General features: G+C 34.6%; 2 protein-coding genes across 4 annotated transcripts; both read right to left on the reverse strand.

Annotated features, from left to right (window-relative positions):
* Positions 1–453: 453 nt before the first annotated feature.
* On the reverse strand, positions 454–6104 carry LOC109077995 (free fatty acid receptor 3-like). Its single transcript, XM_042773247.1, has 2 exons — positions 5844–6104; positions 454–1879 (listed from the first exon to the last, which is right to left on the reverse strand). Exon 2 carries the CDS (start codon positions 1854–1856, stop codon positions 873–875), a length of 984 nt encoding a protein of 327 aa, XP_042629181.1. The 5' UTR covers positions 1857–1879; positions 5844–6104; the 3' UTR covers positions 454–872.
* A 201-nt stretch (positions 6105–6305) lies between these two features.
* On the reverse strand, positions 6306–16591 carry si:dkeyp-97a10.3 (putative uncharacterized protein DDB_G0288537). 3 transcript variants are annotated; one of them, XM_042773245.1, is made up of 10 exons: positions 16573–16591; positions 16356–16482; positions 16083–16143; positions 14916–15263; positions 13814–14080; positions 11595–11879; positions 11176–11280; positions 11026–11087; positions 8490–10034; positions 6306–7044 (listed from the first exon to the last, which is right to left on the reverse strand). In XM_042773245.1, the coding sequence occupies exons 3-10, from the start codon at positions 16126–16128 to the stop codon at positions 7018–7020; spliced, it is 2685 nt and encodes an 894-aa protein (XP_042629179.1). In that variant the 5' UTR covers positions 16129–16143; positions 16356–16482; positions 16573–16591; the 3' UTR covers positions 6306–7017. The 3 variants fall into 3 exon arrangements, with proteins under 3 accessions (XP_042629179.1, XP_042629180.1, XP_042629178.1); XM_042773244.1 differs by having other exon boundaries at positions 6308–7047; positions 16573–16590; XM_042773246.1 differs by lacking the exon at positions 11176–11280 and having other exon boundaries at positions 6306–7047.
* Positions 16592–16883: the final 292 nt, after the last annotated feature.

A 16883-nucleotide genomic window follows, 5' to 3' on the forward strand; every position in this document is an offset into this window, starting at 1 on the left:
GCCATCTTTGCTCATGGAAAATGTTTTGACAGAATAACTGTACGATCTAATCATTTGAGCTATAAATGCGACAGCTCCACATGCAGCTTGACCGTACTCTCATCTGCACTAAAAAAGAGAAACAGATACAATATAGTTGTAATAAGAGACAGAGATAATCAATTCTGATAACCAAGTTTGGAAACTAGATGCAACTGTTCAAAATCTGCTTCAGTGACACCAAATATAGATTACATGTTATAAATTAGATTAATTATTAGCCATTATAAACATAACTGATTAAATGGATAAAATAAATGATTAAAAATCAAATCTGTACCTCCAAATGCTGTACCAGGTTCAGGAAGTGACATCATAGGAACAGGTTTGCTAGTCTATCTTAAGAGATGGCAGATTAAAAACAAGCTATGCATATTGAGTGCTGTGTAAAAAATAAAGAGCATTCATGCATAATGGGTGAGAAGTTCAGGATGGAGAAATAATGAATGGATCCATAATTTGTATGAGATTCTTTTATTAAAATATTAGTAGCAAAGCAAGTTTGGTTTACAAAGTTGTTGTACTGATTATATTTATAGCGCTGCTGTTACTGAATGCTGTGTATTAGTTCATATGTTAGATGTACAGTTGCGTTTTGCACTGAAATTTGTTCACTCAAGCTCTTCATTTCATTGTGAACGAAACTGCTGCTGCAAAGATTTAGGTTAATTAGTCATGCAGTTTTTTATTCTGGAACCATTTTTAAGCTTCTCCACTTCTGTCTGTTCGTAAGGCATTGGGTCATGGTGGTGAATCTGAATTATATTAATTGGCTTTGGACTGATGATACATACGCTGGCAGATTATTCAATTCAAAAACTGACTTGAAATTGTTAGCGGATGCTGTCATCAGAGCTTTGTGTTCGCACTTCTGGTTTCCCACGGTTAAATATAGAGCTGCAGAGAGATGAGCGGCAGCAAGGAAGAAGCAAATGTTTCACCAGCCCCTTCAACATGTTCTTGAAAGTCTCTCTGAGTGCGGAAGAAGAGAAGTAGAATATGAAAGGGTCGAGGCATGCATTCAGCGTGCTGGTGAGTAAAGCATGTTGTCTCCATTCAGAGCTGTAGCCATTTATGAATCCTTCAACGTGTGAGATGTTGAAGGGCATGAAACACATAACAAAGACCAGAAGCGTGCCCAATGCCATCCCGATGGCTCTATAGCGCTTCTTAGCATTGACGCTGGATAGACGGGAAAGTATGCGGATACACTGGATGTAGCAAAAGCAGCAGATGAGGAATGGGATCCAGAAGAAGACAACAGAAAGCTCCAGACGAAACGGCACGAGGATCTTGAGTTGTTCAGAAGTGAATTCTTCATAACAGGTGTTATGTTTGGATTGATCAGTGATGTTGGGGTTAAAATAGTTGTGGTATTGCATGATGTAGACGATACTACAGTGCAGCATTGACACCACTGAGAAAATGACGCAGGTTATCACGGCACTTCTGGGATTACGTTTGAGCTTGTATTTAATGGGGAAAGCTACACCCAGGTAGCGCTCCACGCTGATGGCCGTCAGGTGAAGGGCGCTGTTAGCGATGACCGAGTAGAAGATGAATCCCGACAGCGGGCAGAGGGAGTAAGGCAGTGTCCATTTCATGTTGGCTGCCTCCACCATGCGAAACGGCAGGAAAAAGAGGAAGATCAGGTCAGAGATGGTTAAACTGAATAACAGCACTTCCATTGGGGTGGAGCGCTGGCGAATCTTCTGAAAGAAAGTGTAGAAAGCCAAGATGTTGGTGGGAAGGCCTGTGATCAGCGTGAATCCGTAGACCGCTAACACCAGGTTACTGAGAGCCACTGTCCATGCCATTGTCACCAAATGCCACGAACACTCTGTAAGAAAAGACAGAGAAAATGCTATTATTTTAATGTTAAAAAACAAAAAAAATAAAACTTAAGTACATATCATACAAAAAAAAAAAAATAAAAAAAATCATGCTTTGGTAGTTATGAGATAACATAAGATTAAAAAGTCTCTAATTGATTTATGAAAAAAATAATTCATGAGATAAAAAAGTCAAAATTTTGACATACTAAATCAGAATTATGAGATAAAAGTCATAGTTACGACAAAAATTTGATTATGAGAAAAACTCAAAATTATGACCTAAAATGCCACAATTATGAAATAAGAAGTCAACTGAGGAAAAAAGTCAAGAGGTAAGTCATAATTATGAGATAAAATCTTATGACATAAGAAGTCAATTGTGAGATGACACACAAACATGACACACTAAGCAATAATTATGACAAAATTGGATTATGAGATAATTTTTCAAATTATGAAATACTAAATCAAAATTATGATAAAAAGAAGACATGATATAAAAAGTCATAATTATGAGATATATTATGAGATTATGAGAATATAACATCCTACAATACGCGATAATTATAAAACAGCCAAAATTATCACATACTAAGTCATAATTGTGTGATAAAAGACTTATGACAGTCAGTTATGAGACAAAGCATAATTATGATGTCAATTATGAGATGAAGTCTAAATTGACATACTAGGTCACAATTATGAGATAAAGACATAATTATGACAAAAGTCGTGAGATAAAAAGTTGAAATTGTGACAGTCATAATTATTACATCAAAATGTATAAATCTAATGTGATTAATCATAATTAAAACTTAGCAGGTCAATTTAAACTTTTTATGTGATAACTAGGATTTACCAAAGCATGACATTTTTAGAGGCTTCCACAGCTTACATCTTAAAATGTGTGTTAACTGATTTCAAATGATCCTCCGACTTTTACCATTTTGCTTATCCACAAGCATTTCTGAACATTTCGTACTGATATCTGCCAGTCATGGTCATTTTAAATGTGGGGGTGGTACACAAAATACTCATTCCAATACTTACAAACAAGTGTTTGATAAAGATATGCTACACACACACACACAACGATTTGGTAACTCTATACAAATACAGCTTTGTTTGTTAACATTAACTATATTAGTTAACATGAAAAATAATTATATAGCATTTATTATTGATAGTTAATATTAAGTTCTATTACATTATTAAACTTTTAAGTTGTATCTGTAAACATTAGTTAATGTACTGTGAATTAACATGAACATTAACATTTTTATTAACTAACATTAAAAAAGATAAATAAATGCTGTTAAAATATATTGTTCTTTGTTAGTTCATCAAATAAGACCTTATTGTAAAGTGTTACAAAAAGTATTAGTTATTTATAATCATTTTAAAAAATGTTAATGATCTATAAGCATTTGTGAAATAATTATATAGCACTATATTAGCAGTACAGTACATATTAACTTATTTTATGCATTCGTTTGTCGATCTAACCAACTGAACTGAGCAGTACAGGATCAGGCTTAAAATATTTCTTATCCTATGACTCCATATAGAAGATAGTATTACAGACTTCATCTGTCAGTTGAAATATCTGATGTTTAATTTTGGGATAATGAGATTTGGTTAATGAGATTGGATAATGTACTTTAAAGATATAAGAAAATTACTGTTTCCTTTTTTTCTGTTACCCCCAACCCCCAACATTAGTCAAAAGGTGGCATGCTGATGTGTATCTCGAGTTTGACATGTTGCCATGGCAACACCATTTAAGATATCAAGAATCCATTCACAGTTTTACATCTGCCGTGTTTTGACATTATTCTGATAAAGTTTGAAGCAAACCAGGTAAAAATAAGAGGGTGTTTACAAAGCATTTTAAAAAGTGGCACACTTCCTGCTGCCAGCTGACAGTGGTGCTATAACTGAGGCACATAATAGCACATCTATGTGATCACCATCATACATAAACTGCTGAAGTTTCAAAATCAGACAATGTATGTGCAAGTTATAACACACTTCCTGTTTAACTTTTTTTTTTGCCATAAATTTGTCATGGCCAAATCATTTGAGATTAAAAATCCCTTTGCAATTAAGCAATCCCCAAATGAGATCATGTTGACTACGTTTGGTGGCAATCGAATGAAAATCCTAGGAGGAATACATCACACTCCAGAGCATGAGTTTTTTTTCACAAAACCCAAAATAGCCAACTTCCTGTTGGCCGGAGCTAATGACATGCAGTGTGAAAGTTGTTCAGCTCGATGATATCTGTACGTGTACCGAGTTTCACATTTATATGTGCAAATATGTATGATATATTGCCCTCCGCATTCCAGGAGGCTCTGTAAAGTCCCTTTGCCACAGCTGAGTTTATGAGCATGTTAAGGGCCTCAAAAAAAAAAAAACCTTGACAAAATAATAATAATAATAATAAGAAGAAGAATAAGAAGAAGAAGAAGAAGAAGAAGAAGAAGAATCTTAAGGAAAACAAAAGAGCCCTTTGCCCCCTAGGAGCTTGGGCCCTAAATAGACAGAATTGTGAACATGCGTATGTGCTATTTTACAGATGAAAAGTTTTTCTCTGTTATTTTGATAAGTTTTTTTATAAAAATATGGCCCTGATAACCTTCAAGTAAGAGCAATACATGCAATTCTCCAGAATTCAAGGTGTCTCACAGTTACATTTAAATAGTGTGTTTAACTGATGCATGTTGAGGTTCTGTTAGCCCTGTCTCTTCAGAAAAAAACAACATTTATACACAACAGGAAGTAGATCTCCACTATACTAAATATTGGCAAGCAATGATTTGGCATAGTCCTACCACCATTTTATTGTTTTAGTATCAGTGAAATACTTTACGAAGAGTTATTCTCATTAATGTAATTGTTCTCTACAGGCACTGGTATCTTATCTAGTATCTTGACCTCACAATGAATCTTTAGGGGAGTAAAGAATCCTATTTCTTAATTGCAATAAAAACAGTTCAATACAGACGGGACTGATGAAACCAAACAACTGTGCTACATTTGCATCTACTGTATGCTTGAAATAATAAAACAGCATGCAGTAAGTGTAGAACAGGCTCCAGTAAATTCTAAATATATTGTATCGCATCTCAGGAAATGCATGTAGAGACACATGACCAGGTGTTATTACTGAGAAAAAAAAGTTCCGCAACACACATACAGAGATCAGAATGCATGATTAGGTTATACATTTTCAGATCATATTTGGAATATCTAACAATTGAGTTGTCCTTTTGATTTTGATTTGAGTTATCCTTTTTACATTTACTACAAGCTACTAAAAATATGAATACTTAAAATAAATCCCATAGAATATGAATTCAGCTGCATATGAATGTTAGATGTGAAAAGGTGAAAACCAGCAATGCAAAATTAAGGTTATAAGTGATAGTGTGAAGAAAAAAAAAAACACTGTTTGTAGATCGATAGATCGATAGATAGATAGATAGATAGATAGACAGACAGATAGATAGATAGATAGATAGATAGACAGATAGATAGATAGACAGATAGATAGATAGATAGATGCATGCAATGTTAAATAGCAACATCTGTTTCAGAACAATTTCATTTTTAGATATAGACAGGTAGATTAGATTTAGATTAGATTAGATTTAAATACATTTGTAAATGTAAAGAAATGTTTAATTCTCATAAGCAATGAAAAATGATTCCTCAAAATAATTTTAGCATTTGATGCTTTTTTTGTTGCTGTTGTTGTAAATATTAATTATCATCTTATTATTATTATTATTATTATTATATTATCTGGTATTTGAGGAAGCAATATTTATAAATGTGATTTTTATGAATATATAATTATATTTAAATGTATTCTCTGTAGCCTATAGAGATTTTCTAGTTTACCCGATGAAGCATCAGTTTTCAAAGAAATCATAAAAACAGTAGTAGCAAAATATTCTATACCTTAATAACTCAGTCCAGTAGTAAAGATTCAAAAGTGATAACGCGATGCTCTGCAAGTATTTAAAGGTTTTCCTCAATGCTACTTTGACTCATGCTGCACCTACGATGACAAAACAGGAAAGAAGCAACACATTTTTCATTTCACAGAAAGAGGTGAACTTATTTTCCAAACAGCAAGGAACACCTTTTTTGTCTGCACTGCATGTCTATAAATATATGCACACTGAACTAATATTAATTTAATTTGTGCTTGAAATTACTAGAAGGCTTTTTGTTGAAGTCAAAAAGGGAAGTTATTACTTCTACAAACCTCTTCTTGAGACTTCACTGCAACTTCAGTAGTGCTCCATTACTTAATTTGCAAATTGATTTGTGTCTAACTTCGAGAAATTTTGTATTAAATATGCAATGAAGAATAAAGCGGTGAAAACTGCGAGAATTTATTTGTAAAAACATTTTAAAAAAACTCAGTTTTGCTCAAAGTACATGACATAAACCATCTGACCAAACATTTGCTTTTCATCATATTTTTGCAAGGCCTGTCAACAACCTATTTTACTTAAACCCATTAGCATTTTCCACATCATTAACATAAAAATTAAAGAGCTTAATTAATTACACGTCCGTTAGGTGGGTCTCCTTCATACTCAAATGCGTAATCCATCCACAAAAGCACCGTAGCGGATCGCACTAATTGAGTGGCGCTACAAGAAGCATCTGTGAGCAGAAAGCTGAATAAAGAGTTGCAAGAGGACAAACAGCGGCAGTCCATTATTTATCATTTAGTAGTTCAGCTCTGCCAGCCATCCTAATTCATTTGGATTTTGTTCAAGTCTTCCTGTCAGTGGAAAAACACTGCATTGTTTTACTTTTTTAGACACCTGAGCATAAGAAAAATCCCAAAGCATCATTGTTCTGATGGATGAAATTCACACAGTGTCCTGTTCAACAGCCGCGGCTTTCACATGCCTACAGTGACAGGTGTGCAGTGTACAGTGTCTTTTTATCAATAATGCCGTCTCTCCGACAAAATACAAAGATTTGTGCAGCACAATAAGCCGAGGGCTGGAGGAATGGCTGAGCGTTTGTTTCTTTCCACCAGAGAGACATTGTGCTTTGCACGAAAGTTTTTCGCAGTGCAAATACCGTCGATCCAGACGAGCGCTGCATTTTCTCAACGTCTGGGTCTGCCTCTGTGGACCTGCTGGAGAGGAGGAGGAGAAAAGAAAGAACAAAATGCTTCATTTGGTATAAATCATGTCTAAAGGCCCTTTCACATTACCCAAGTCAGCGTTGGCCAGTGAACTGAACTGAACTCGGTCCAAGCTCAATTTCAACTTCAACACCATTCGCTGACCTTTTTAATGATTTTGAAAGCCGGTGATAAGCAGACGATTTGCATGACATATGAAAAGTCTGTCTGTGCAATAACAAGTCCAACTCTGCATTCAAGTTAATCATTTAGAATAAAAGGAACTAAAAATGTTTATAATAACTGTAAAATTTTAAAGTCTTGAATGCATCATCATGCATTTTTGTGCATTTATATTTACCTTCTTTTCTTTTTTATATATATATTTTATTTTTATTTTATTTTTTTGTGTTCATCATTTTTATTTCTACATTTATTTCTACATTTTTAACAATTTCACATGCTTCATGTCTGGAATTATTTTCTTGAAACTTGTAATTGTAATTTTGCCCATGAGAGTCGAGTCAAACTGAAAGTCTGAATAGAAACTAACTTGGTAACACTTTACAATAAGGTCTCATTTATAAACATTAAACAACACTTTTACAGCATTTATTAATCTTAGTTTATGTCATCTTACTCAACACTTACTATTACATGTTTAAAATCAAAAGATAGATATTGCACTAAAAAGAACATGATCAATTTTTATATTAAAAAAAAGATTAATAAATGCTGTAAAAACATATTACTCATTGTCAGCTAATGCATTAATGTTATCAACTGACCTCATTTAAAACATCAAGAAGCAATAACTTTAACTTTTTTCTTTTTACAATGACTTTCAATCACCACAGATTCTCTTCCAGATTCAAATGTGTTTTTTCATGTATTCACACCTAGCATGTATAACATATTGCTGAAACACAAAAAGCATGTGTTAATTTTACATTAGCCTGCTGCTGAGCTCACAATGCGGTATTCTAATAAGCATAAATATACACTTTTTATAATTATCCATTTCTCTTGATTTATCTTCTTGAATTTATTGTGAACATTGTGGATTTGGAACATCATTCATGTCATGTCTTGGCACCCATTCACTGCAGAGCATCCATTGCTGAGCAAGTGATGCAATGCTACATTTCTCCAAATCTGATGAACAAACAAATTCATCAGCAAATTTTCAGTTTTAAATTAAGTATTTCTTTAAAAATTTAAATATAATCAAATTGGCTGTACAAAACATTTAAACTCATTTTCTTAAAAATCTTGTCTAGTTGAATCTGTATAACTTAAAAATGAAGTTGAAATTGGTTAAATTATTTTGATGGGTTAAGTACTGGAAAAACATTCAGTGGATCATGACATGGTCACTGCATTAAATGCATCAGCCATAAAATGTGTTGTTGAAGATGCATTTCACTCATATAAAGCAGTATCAGGTTGCATACCTGTTGCATGTGTGTTGGGTGCATGGTTGCATGCATGGGATGCACTCCTGGCATTCGCTGAGGGCTCGTATGCAACACTGGAATCTGCTTGTGCACATTTGGAGATCGGTGTCTACGTTGCACGGTCACAGGCTGGATGGTGCGCGGCTGCTGCATGCGTTCACGTGGAAGTTTCTGGAACTGGTCCGGCCGCAGCACCGGAGGTGGAGTAGGAGGCCTCTGGCTCACTTTGTTGAGCTGCTGGACGGGTTGAGAAGGTCTAGGGTTCTGCAAGGCAGCTTGAGACTGCTGTATCCGGTTGGCGAAAGGGTTATCGGTCTGGGTGCTGTGTTGGCGTAGTGCAGCCTCAGTGAGAGGAATGGATGGCTGAGGCACGGTCTGATTTGGTCTGGTGCCAGTTTGTGTTTTAGGTTTGATCGTTCCCCTTGGTAGACCAATGGGGATTGGATTCTGACCATGAGAAGTTTGGGTTTGAGGTATTGCAGTCTGGATTTGAGATTGGACTTGCGGTTGGGTGCTTAAGTTCTGTTGGACCACTTGCCTCTGCACATTTGGGTCCAATTGAGAGTCGCTGAGAACGATTGGTCTCTGGAGGTCTCTTCTTCGGGGAGTTGCAGCTTGGGTCAACCTTCCCAAAGGTTCAGTTTCCCGATATCTCAGACCAGAATGATCCCTCCGTGCATCTCGTTGTGGCAAATCTGAAGATCCACTACTGTTTGAACTATAGACTTCAGGGTTGGGATACGCCGGCGTTCCCTGCAAACAGTCCCAAGGCATCTGTTCGAGGTGCGTTCTGGAGTCACTGAACTGGTTGTTGGTCTGAATGGGGTTTGAACGTCGACTTCGCTCTTCTGCTGATGATCTTGAGTTGGCAGTTTGGCGGTTTGCATTGGTTTGGTTGGCAGGGTGCGAGTATCCAGTCTGAATGAGGCCATTGGGCTGGCGAGAACCATTTGATGAAGCATTATTGAGCGTTGTTCGTGTTTGGTTACCCAATCTCAAAGGGTCAGAGTTCAGCAAGCCAGTCTGAGAATGATTTTGATGGTTGGCGTTAGTATGTTGACTCTGTAGTGCACTTTCTCCATGGTCTGCATGTTGCTGGACCACCTGATTTGCTTCTGGAGGGTATGTGTTCAAGTTGACATGCACCGTTTGAGGTTGTGAATTATTAAACTGGTCGGTACGTGGCAAGGTGTTGAGGTTTACATGTACTGTAGGGGCAAGCGCACCAGGCTGAGAACTGCCCGTTTGTATGAGAATATTGGGATTTTGTTGGACAGGCTGTGGGAAGGACCTCTGATGGTCATTGTTTGGATATGAATTGTTTTGGTGCCCACTGTCTGGGACTGTACTGAAGTTGCGTTGGAATACATTGGTGTGCAGATGGCCATTATGATGGAGTGGGTTGGAGTTGCTGGGCATGTTTTGTGACACTGTGTTTATGTTCCCATTGTTGTCATTGGGAACGGCAATGAAGTTTTGCGGGAGTGAGTTGTGTAATGTGGGATCAGGGTGGTTTTCATTGACAAGAGCTCTGTTTGCAATCTGTGGAGAGGGAACATGTGTATTATTGACATTAAAAGAGATGTTAAGACTGGTCAATATCATGTACTTTGCAATGACTGCAAGGTGCTTTTATGTGGCCATTAGGTTTTGCAAGAGACGTTGAACTGGTTTTGTAATTCTTTCCTTGCAAATAATGAGTATAAGAGTGTTTATATAAATATGTTTTAATAGCATTTTAACTCTTTCCCCATTAGCATTTCTTATAATTTTTACTAAAATTTCATGGCCCCAAGAATATGTTGTTGTATGAATATCTGAACATGCAATAAATCAAAATAAAGAACAGAGCCCCTACTTTTAAACAGAAAGAATGTAGGTAAGTTTCATAAAAAAGCAATATGTTGATCTAAAAGCTGAGAAAATCAAAGACTACATCTGGATCATATATTTAATTCTATGATCAAAGCATGGATGCAGCAGATCGCTTCCGTCAACACCTCAAAGCTTCACAGTCCTTCACTACTTCTGGGATCGGCATTTTATTCGATAACATTAGGCAGTTTTCATTTATATGCTGATCGCATTATTTTTCATATGCATCTACTTAAATACGCTCGTTTCTGAGTTTTCCTCGCCTGTGTATTTGATCGGGAGATTCTACACTCATTCAGGAGATGTGCAATAGCGCCCCCGAGTGTATAACAATGAAAACACGGAAAACTCCATCTTTGGCGGGAAAAGAGTTAAGTGGCAAAAACAGTGATTGAGTTGGTAAGTTCAATTAATTGATGTGAATACATTCAGAATCATTTTAATGAATCAATGCAGAACTTATTATTATATTCATAATAATATTATTTTATTACTTTATGTAATATATTATATATTGAATATTATTTATCTTTTCAAACAACATATGAATCAAATCTAATTTAAAATATTTTTTATTATTTTATATATTTTTTTTATATTTTTAGACTTTATTTACTATTTAACAATAATAGAATATGAGAATATGACGCCTTCTTACTGTGGTTCCTTCATTCTGGTTTGTCTTCTGAAGTCCAATAGTATCTCTGAGTCTCCGATCAACTGCAAATATGAGCATATAAGCATAAAAAAATACAATTACAATATGCAAAAACAATACAATGAACTGAAGCATTTAAGAGGGGCATACCGTTTCTTTGTCGCAGAAGCAAAATAATTACAACAATTATTATGATGAGTGCAACAACACAGGCAACAACGATCCCTGCTACAGCGCCTCCGCTGAGACACGTACCTGTAAACATGATTTTTATATTTTACATATTTACTGAGAACAGAAGACAGAAATGGAGCCAAAGCATAAAAGGCAAAGACACAAACCCATCACAGAAACATTGATAATGGAGCCAGCAAATAGAAGAAAGTATCCTGAAAGGAAAATCATTGTAGGGGGATGAAAATTATGACTCCTTCTAGTGAGGTGACATGTGAATTTATCAATCCTGTGGTTGATTACTCCCTCTCCAGTCAAGAAAATGAATGTCAGGCCGAAGAATAAACGGACAGATGCATCTGTCACCAAAGTGCCACAGAGAGCCATTAACTCACCCACAATGGCCAGGTCTATCTGCTGCTTCGATGTCCCTCCTGTGACGTCATTCCGTGCGATGCAGGTGTAACGGCCACTCTGATTGGAGGAGAAGATCTGCAGACTCAGCACGCCACTCCCTGATTGGCCGGCGGTCACTGGCTGGCCGTTAAGTTCCCATGAGAAGGAGGCAGGAGGTAGAGAGGCAGACGTACAGGTGAGACTCACCGTCTGTCCCACCGTAGCATCTCCACCGCCAACACACTCACTTGAGGTCTTCGTCAACTGTGGGGCGTCTGGACCATCTGAGGAACCAAATGAGTAATTTTATATCACCATAATTGTATATCATAATATGATTATTTTACTGGAAATTCAGTGGGGGGAAATACTAGCCATCTGATAATCAGTAGTAATAATAATAATAATAATAATAATAATAATAATAATAATAAATTATAAATTCAGTTCAAGATTTGTTTGAATATTTGAATATTTTCTTTTGTATTTATAAACTGTAATATTAAAAACAAAGTGTATTAATAATAATAACTATTATTATTCTTAGCAGTAGTAGTAGTCGTAGTAGTAGAAAAAAAAAAAAAAATGTAAAATATTTAGATATTATGTATTATTCTACATTATGCAGCACAAAACAGGAAAAAACAGCATCATATTACTGTCTGTTTTTGATAATCCAGTCTATTATCTACTTGAGCTTCATTCCAGTGTATTATATTATTTTAACCAAATGATCAGAATATTTACAATGCATAAATAATTTTCATTATACATATTGTTTCAAGAAAGCTTCACAGAAATATTAATTATTAACAGTAATATTAAGAATAAGAATCACTATTATTGATAAACTTTTGATACTATTATTAATATAATAATAATCATAATAATATTAACATCTAATATATATTTATGTATATTGTACACCTGCCAAGATCTGATTATTTACAACACATGAGTAAGTCTGATATCAGTACAAAAATTGCTTCCCATTATGAAACACTTGAGTTCAAAACAAAACACTCAAAACAATAAAACTAAATCAGCAAACAGAATTGCAAAAACACTTTTGGTTTCAAACACTCCTCCATCTGCCGTTGACCGAGCCAGTGTTTTCATGCCCCTCAAACAGACTGCAATTACTCACTAGTGCAGCAGAAATTCATCCAAAATATGTCTTGTATGTTATTGTTATGTTTGTCCAGCAAACTGGAACATTACAAGCTCTTTAGTCATTTTTTCATGCCGTATGTCCTAAACACATGCTGCTCTTATAAAACATGCTCTTATTTGAGAATCTGCAAGAAATGTTGACGTGCAAAGAACAAAACCTTAAAAAATCTGAAATCTGAGGTCTTATTGAAAAAATTAATCTAGGGGATCCTCAGCATGTTTCCAAAGGGGCTGCAAGATGGCTTATTAACAATATATTATAAATAACTAAACTAAACTAAAATGACTTAAAATATGGCAAAACAAGCAGCTAAAAAACAACAACAACAATATTTCTTATTTCAATTTAATTCATATATCTTCTATCATTCATATATCATATTCATATTTTATATTGTCTTTTTTATTTCCCACAGTCTTGGAAAAGCTGTTATTTTAGTATCATTTCGATATTATAGTTTTTATTATTATTTTGAATTATTTGTATTTTTATGTTTTTATTTTAATTTCAGTATTTTTGTCATTTTTATTTTCTTAATGTGTCTATATAATTTTTATTTTCACTTTTTTTTTAAAATTTCAGTTTTCATTTTAGTTTTTTTTAGTACGTCAAAAAAACTAAATGAAAATAATAAATTTTGCTTTGGCAAATAGCTGAATTTTTTAAAATATTTAATTTTATTTGTATTATAATATTTCTTTTAAGTAAGCAACATGTTTTTTAATGGTTTTAATTTTAGTTTACTATAATAAATCTGACCGCGATATATGAGGGAATTTTAGTATGATATGAGGGAATATTTGAGTGTTATTTTTTACAAATAAAATTGCAAAAAAAAAAAAAAAATTCCCAGAAATATCTCGGATGCGACTAGATTATCCAAAACCAGCTGTTACCACAATGGTTTGTAAAACATTTTGGTGTTGAATTTCCAGAAGAAAGCAGTGATATATACAGTTACTATGAATAAAAGAAAACTCAAAAGATAACCAGCTTCTAGAGTCTTCTGCAGCAATGACACAGCATGAATTGTTAATGACTCACAGTAGATGCTGAGGGTGGTCTTGGCGGTTTGAGCGCTGACGGCGTTGCTGACGGTGCATGTGTATTCTCCTGCATCATCTCTCCTGGCCTGCTTGATGAGCAGAGATCCAGCGCTGATAGTAATGTGGCTGTCAGAGGAAAGCGCAGCGCCTCCTTTACCCCAAACCACACTGACCTCTGAACCCGCAGACCAGCTGCAACTCAGAGACACGTTCCCACCCTCCAGCGGCAGAGACGGCGGGGACAAACCAACTCCGTTCACAGCATCTGAAGATGGAAAACAAGGACAGGGTGAGCAAACAATGCAAAGAAAATGTTCATTAACACAGGGTTTTCAAACAGCTTGAAACACTGACTAAACTTTATTTTTTTGACATTTTTTGAATATTTCACATTTAAGGTCATGAATGTGCATGCAAAGTTTTGACATAAAGTAGATGTGTTTTGGAAAGGCTGTACAAATCAGGGTTATTACAGCTAATGAAAACAATTTTTACTTGAAATAAAAGAAACTTTAACTGAAAGAATTTTTTATTTTATTTTTTGCAGCGAGACGCCAAGGCAACATTTTATCATTTTAATTTAGTTTACCTATACATTTTTTTTTTTTAGTTTAATGAAATATCTAAAACCAATACTGGAATGAAAAATAATGAAAATATTATAGACATATTTAAAAAGAAATAATAATTAAAAGAAATGACAAGCTCATAACAAAATTACAAAAACATTACAATTAAATTTCATATATATATATATATATATATATATATATATATATATATCTATATATATATATATATAATTTTTTTTATTATTATTATTTTTGTCTGTGCAACTAATTTTGAACATTAAAATAAGTGACCCCTAACACAACAGAAATCAAACAATATAAATTATGGAATAGAAAATTATTATTCTCACATATTTTATCATTTTAAGTCTCAGACGAGCTACAATAGATGTTTTCTGTTTCATCATAAATCTTTAGTGTTTTTATACTACGATTTCTGGCAAACTGCATGGAAACCAATGCGGATCAATTTGACCTGCAACACAAAAGCTGTCATTTGAGCATTGTGGACATATCGTTTGATCATACCAAACACTTTGAGCTGCACTGAACGGGTGTTCACACCGAGTCCAGTGGTAGACGAGGGTTCGACAGAGACGCTGTAGTTTCCAGAATCACGGATCTGGCTGTTGGTGATTTTGAGCTGAGTGGCGGTGACCGAGATTCTGCCCTGGTACTGCGGGACGGACATTACCACCGGGCTCCCGTTCGCCCACATGGCCAGCGTTGTCGCTGTGCTATCGGTCCATCTGATAAGGGACACATCAGACACCGTCTGTACTGTGAAGACGGCATCTTTCCCTGATGCCACCAGCACCGGTGTCTTCTCAAACTGAACTGGAACAGGATCCAGACACACAACGACCAAAGACAAACCTACAGAGAGTCGCATGTAAAGAAAGTGAAAGCTGCTTCAACATTTCAATCAGAGTTATTTGTTCAGACATCACACTTAAAAATGCTATTTTAATTTTTGCTCAATGACTTAAAACCCGTTTTACAACCACATAAACACAAAGAAAGAAAGTTTAAATGTGAATGCATCTGAAAGAGAGAAATGAATGTTGCATTCAAACAGGTGTGGCACGCAGAGACACACAAATGATGTGCGTAAAAGAGCTTGAAATAGCTCTTCAAACTAAACGAGTGAATGCTGTAAAACCAGTAAAACTACTTTCTACCTACTTAACCTTTAAAATATGTCTTGCATCTTCCTGTGTTGGTTTTTTTTTTATTATTCTTCAGCAAGTGTTTTGAACACAATAAGGTGTTGGTCATTATATAACTTATTTGTTTTCACATCATTTTTTATATGAAAATTTAATTTGTACTATTAGCCTACCTCTAATTTACATGTATGGGTCAAATTTATTTATATATGTATTTACTTATTTATTTCTTCTTGCATCACTTATATATGTTGCATTTGTTTCTGCTAAATTTTTATGTTTAGTAAGAAAGTATCCTATATATATATATATATATATATATATATATATATATATATATATATATATATAGTATATATAATGTCTTTAAGATGTTTAACCTTGTAAATATTCACATCATACAAATCTATTTTCAGTGACAAATAAAGCATTATTGTTGTTTTTACCTAATTTAGACATATTAGAGTAAATGTGTCGTACAGGATCACATCTGACAGTCTTGACACGGTGAAGAAGCGAAACTTACTTGTCAATGACAAAACCACAACAACAGGATACAGCAGTATGTTCATGTCAGTCCGGAGGGCCTGAGCAAAAACATTCCATTAGTTTCCAGATGTTTAATTCTAGCACACATTAAAGCACATGCGTCATATTAAAAGACAGTGTGTCAAATTAAAAGAGATACTGACATCAGTCACTGTCTCATATGGGAGCGCGTATTAACAGCAGTACGCTACATTCAAGTCCGTTCTAGACTGTATTAAAATGAGAAAATAAATCTGTTATATATACTTACTAAGCACTCTTCCTTTGGTTTTCATTTTCGTGTTTTTAAATCCGTCTATGACGATCGTTGCCTCCACTTCCTGGTTTACCTGCCCGACGCCTCACGTCACGTCACCGCGTCATCATCATCACAACACCTGAGGAAGAATGAAACGATGAAGTAATGTAGAAATAACCGTGATGGCTGATTTACAGAAACTTAGGCTACTTAATTACACCATGTTTACCTCCTGCCAGACTAAACCACATCACGCCCACTTCAAAGTGCTTTCAAACGATTAATCGCATCCAAAATAAAAGTTTTTGTTTACATTATATATATGTATGTGTACACTGTATATTTATTATGTATATATAAATATACATGCATGTATATATTTCTGAAAAATATGTATTGTTTATATATTAAATATATTTATTTATTATTATATGAATATAAATATAGACATGTAAATACATGTAATTATTTTCAAAATATATACTGTATGTATTTATATATACATAATAAATATGCACAAAACACACATATATTATGCAG

The sequence above is a fragment of the Cyprinus carpio genome, chromosome A16 (genome assembly GCF_018340385.1).
Source record: "Cyprinus carpio isolate SPL01 chromosome A16, ASM1834038v1, whole genome shotgun sequence".
Taxonomy (NCBI): domain Eukaryota; kingdom Metazoa; phylum Chordata; class Actinopteri; order Cypriniformes; family Cyprinidae; genus Cyprinus; species Cyprinus carpio.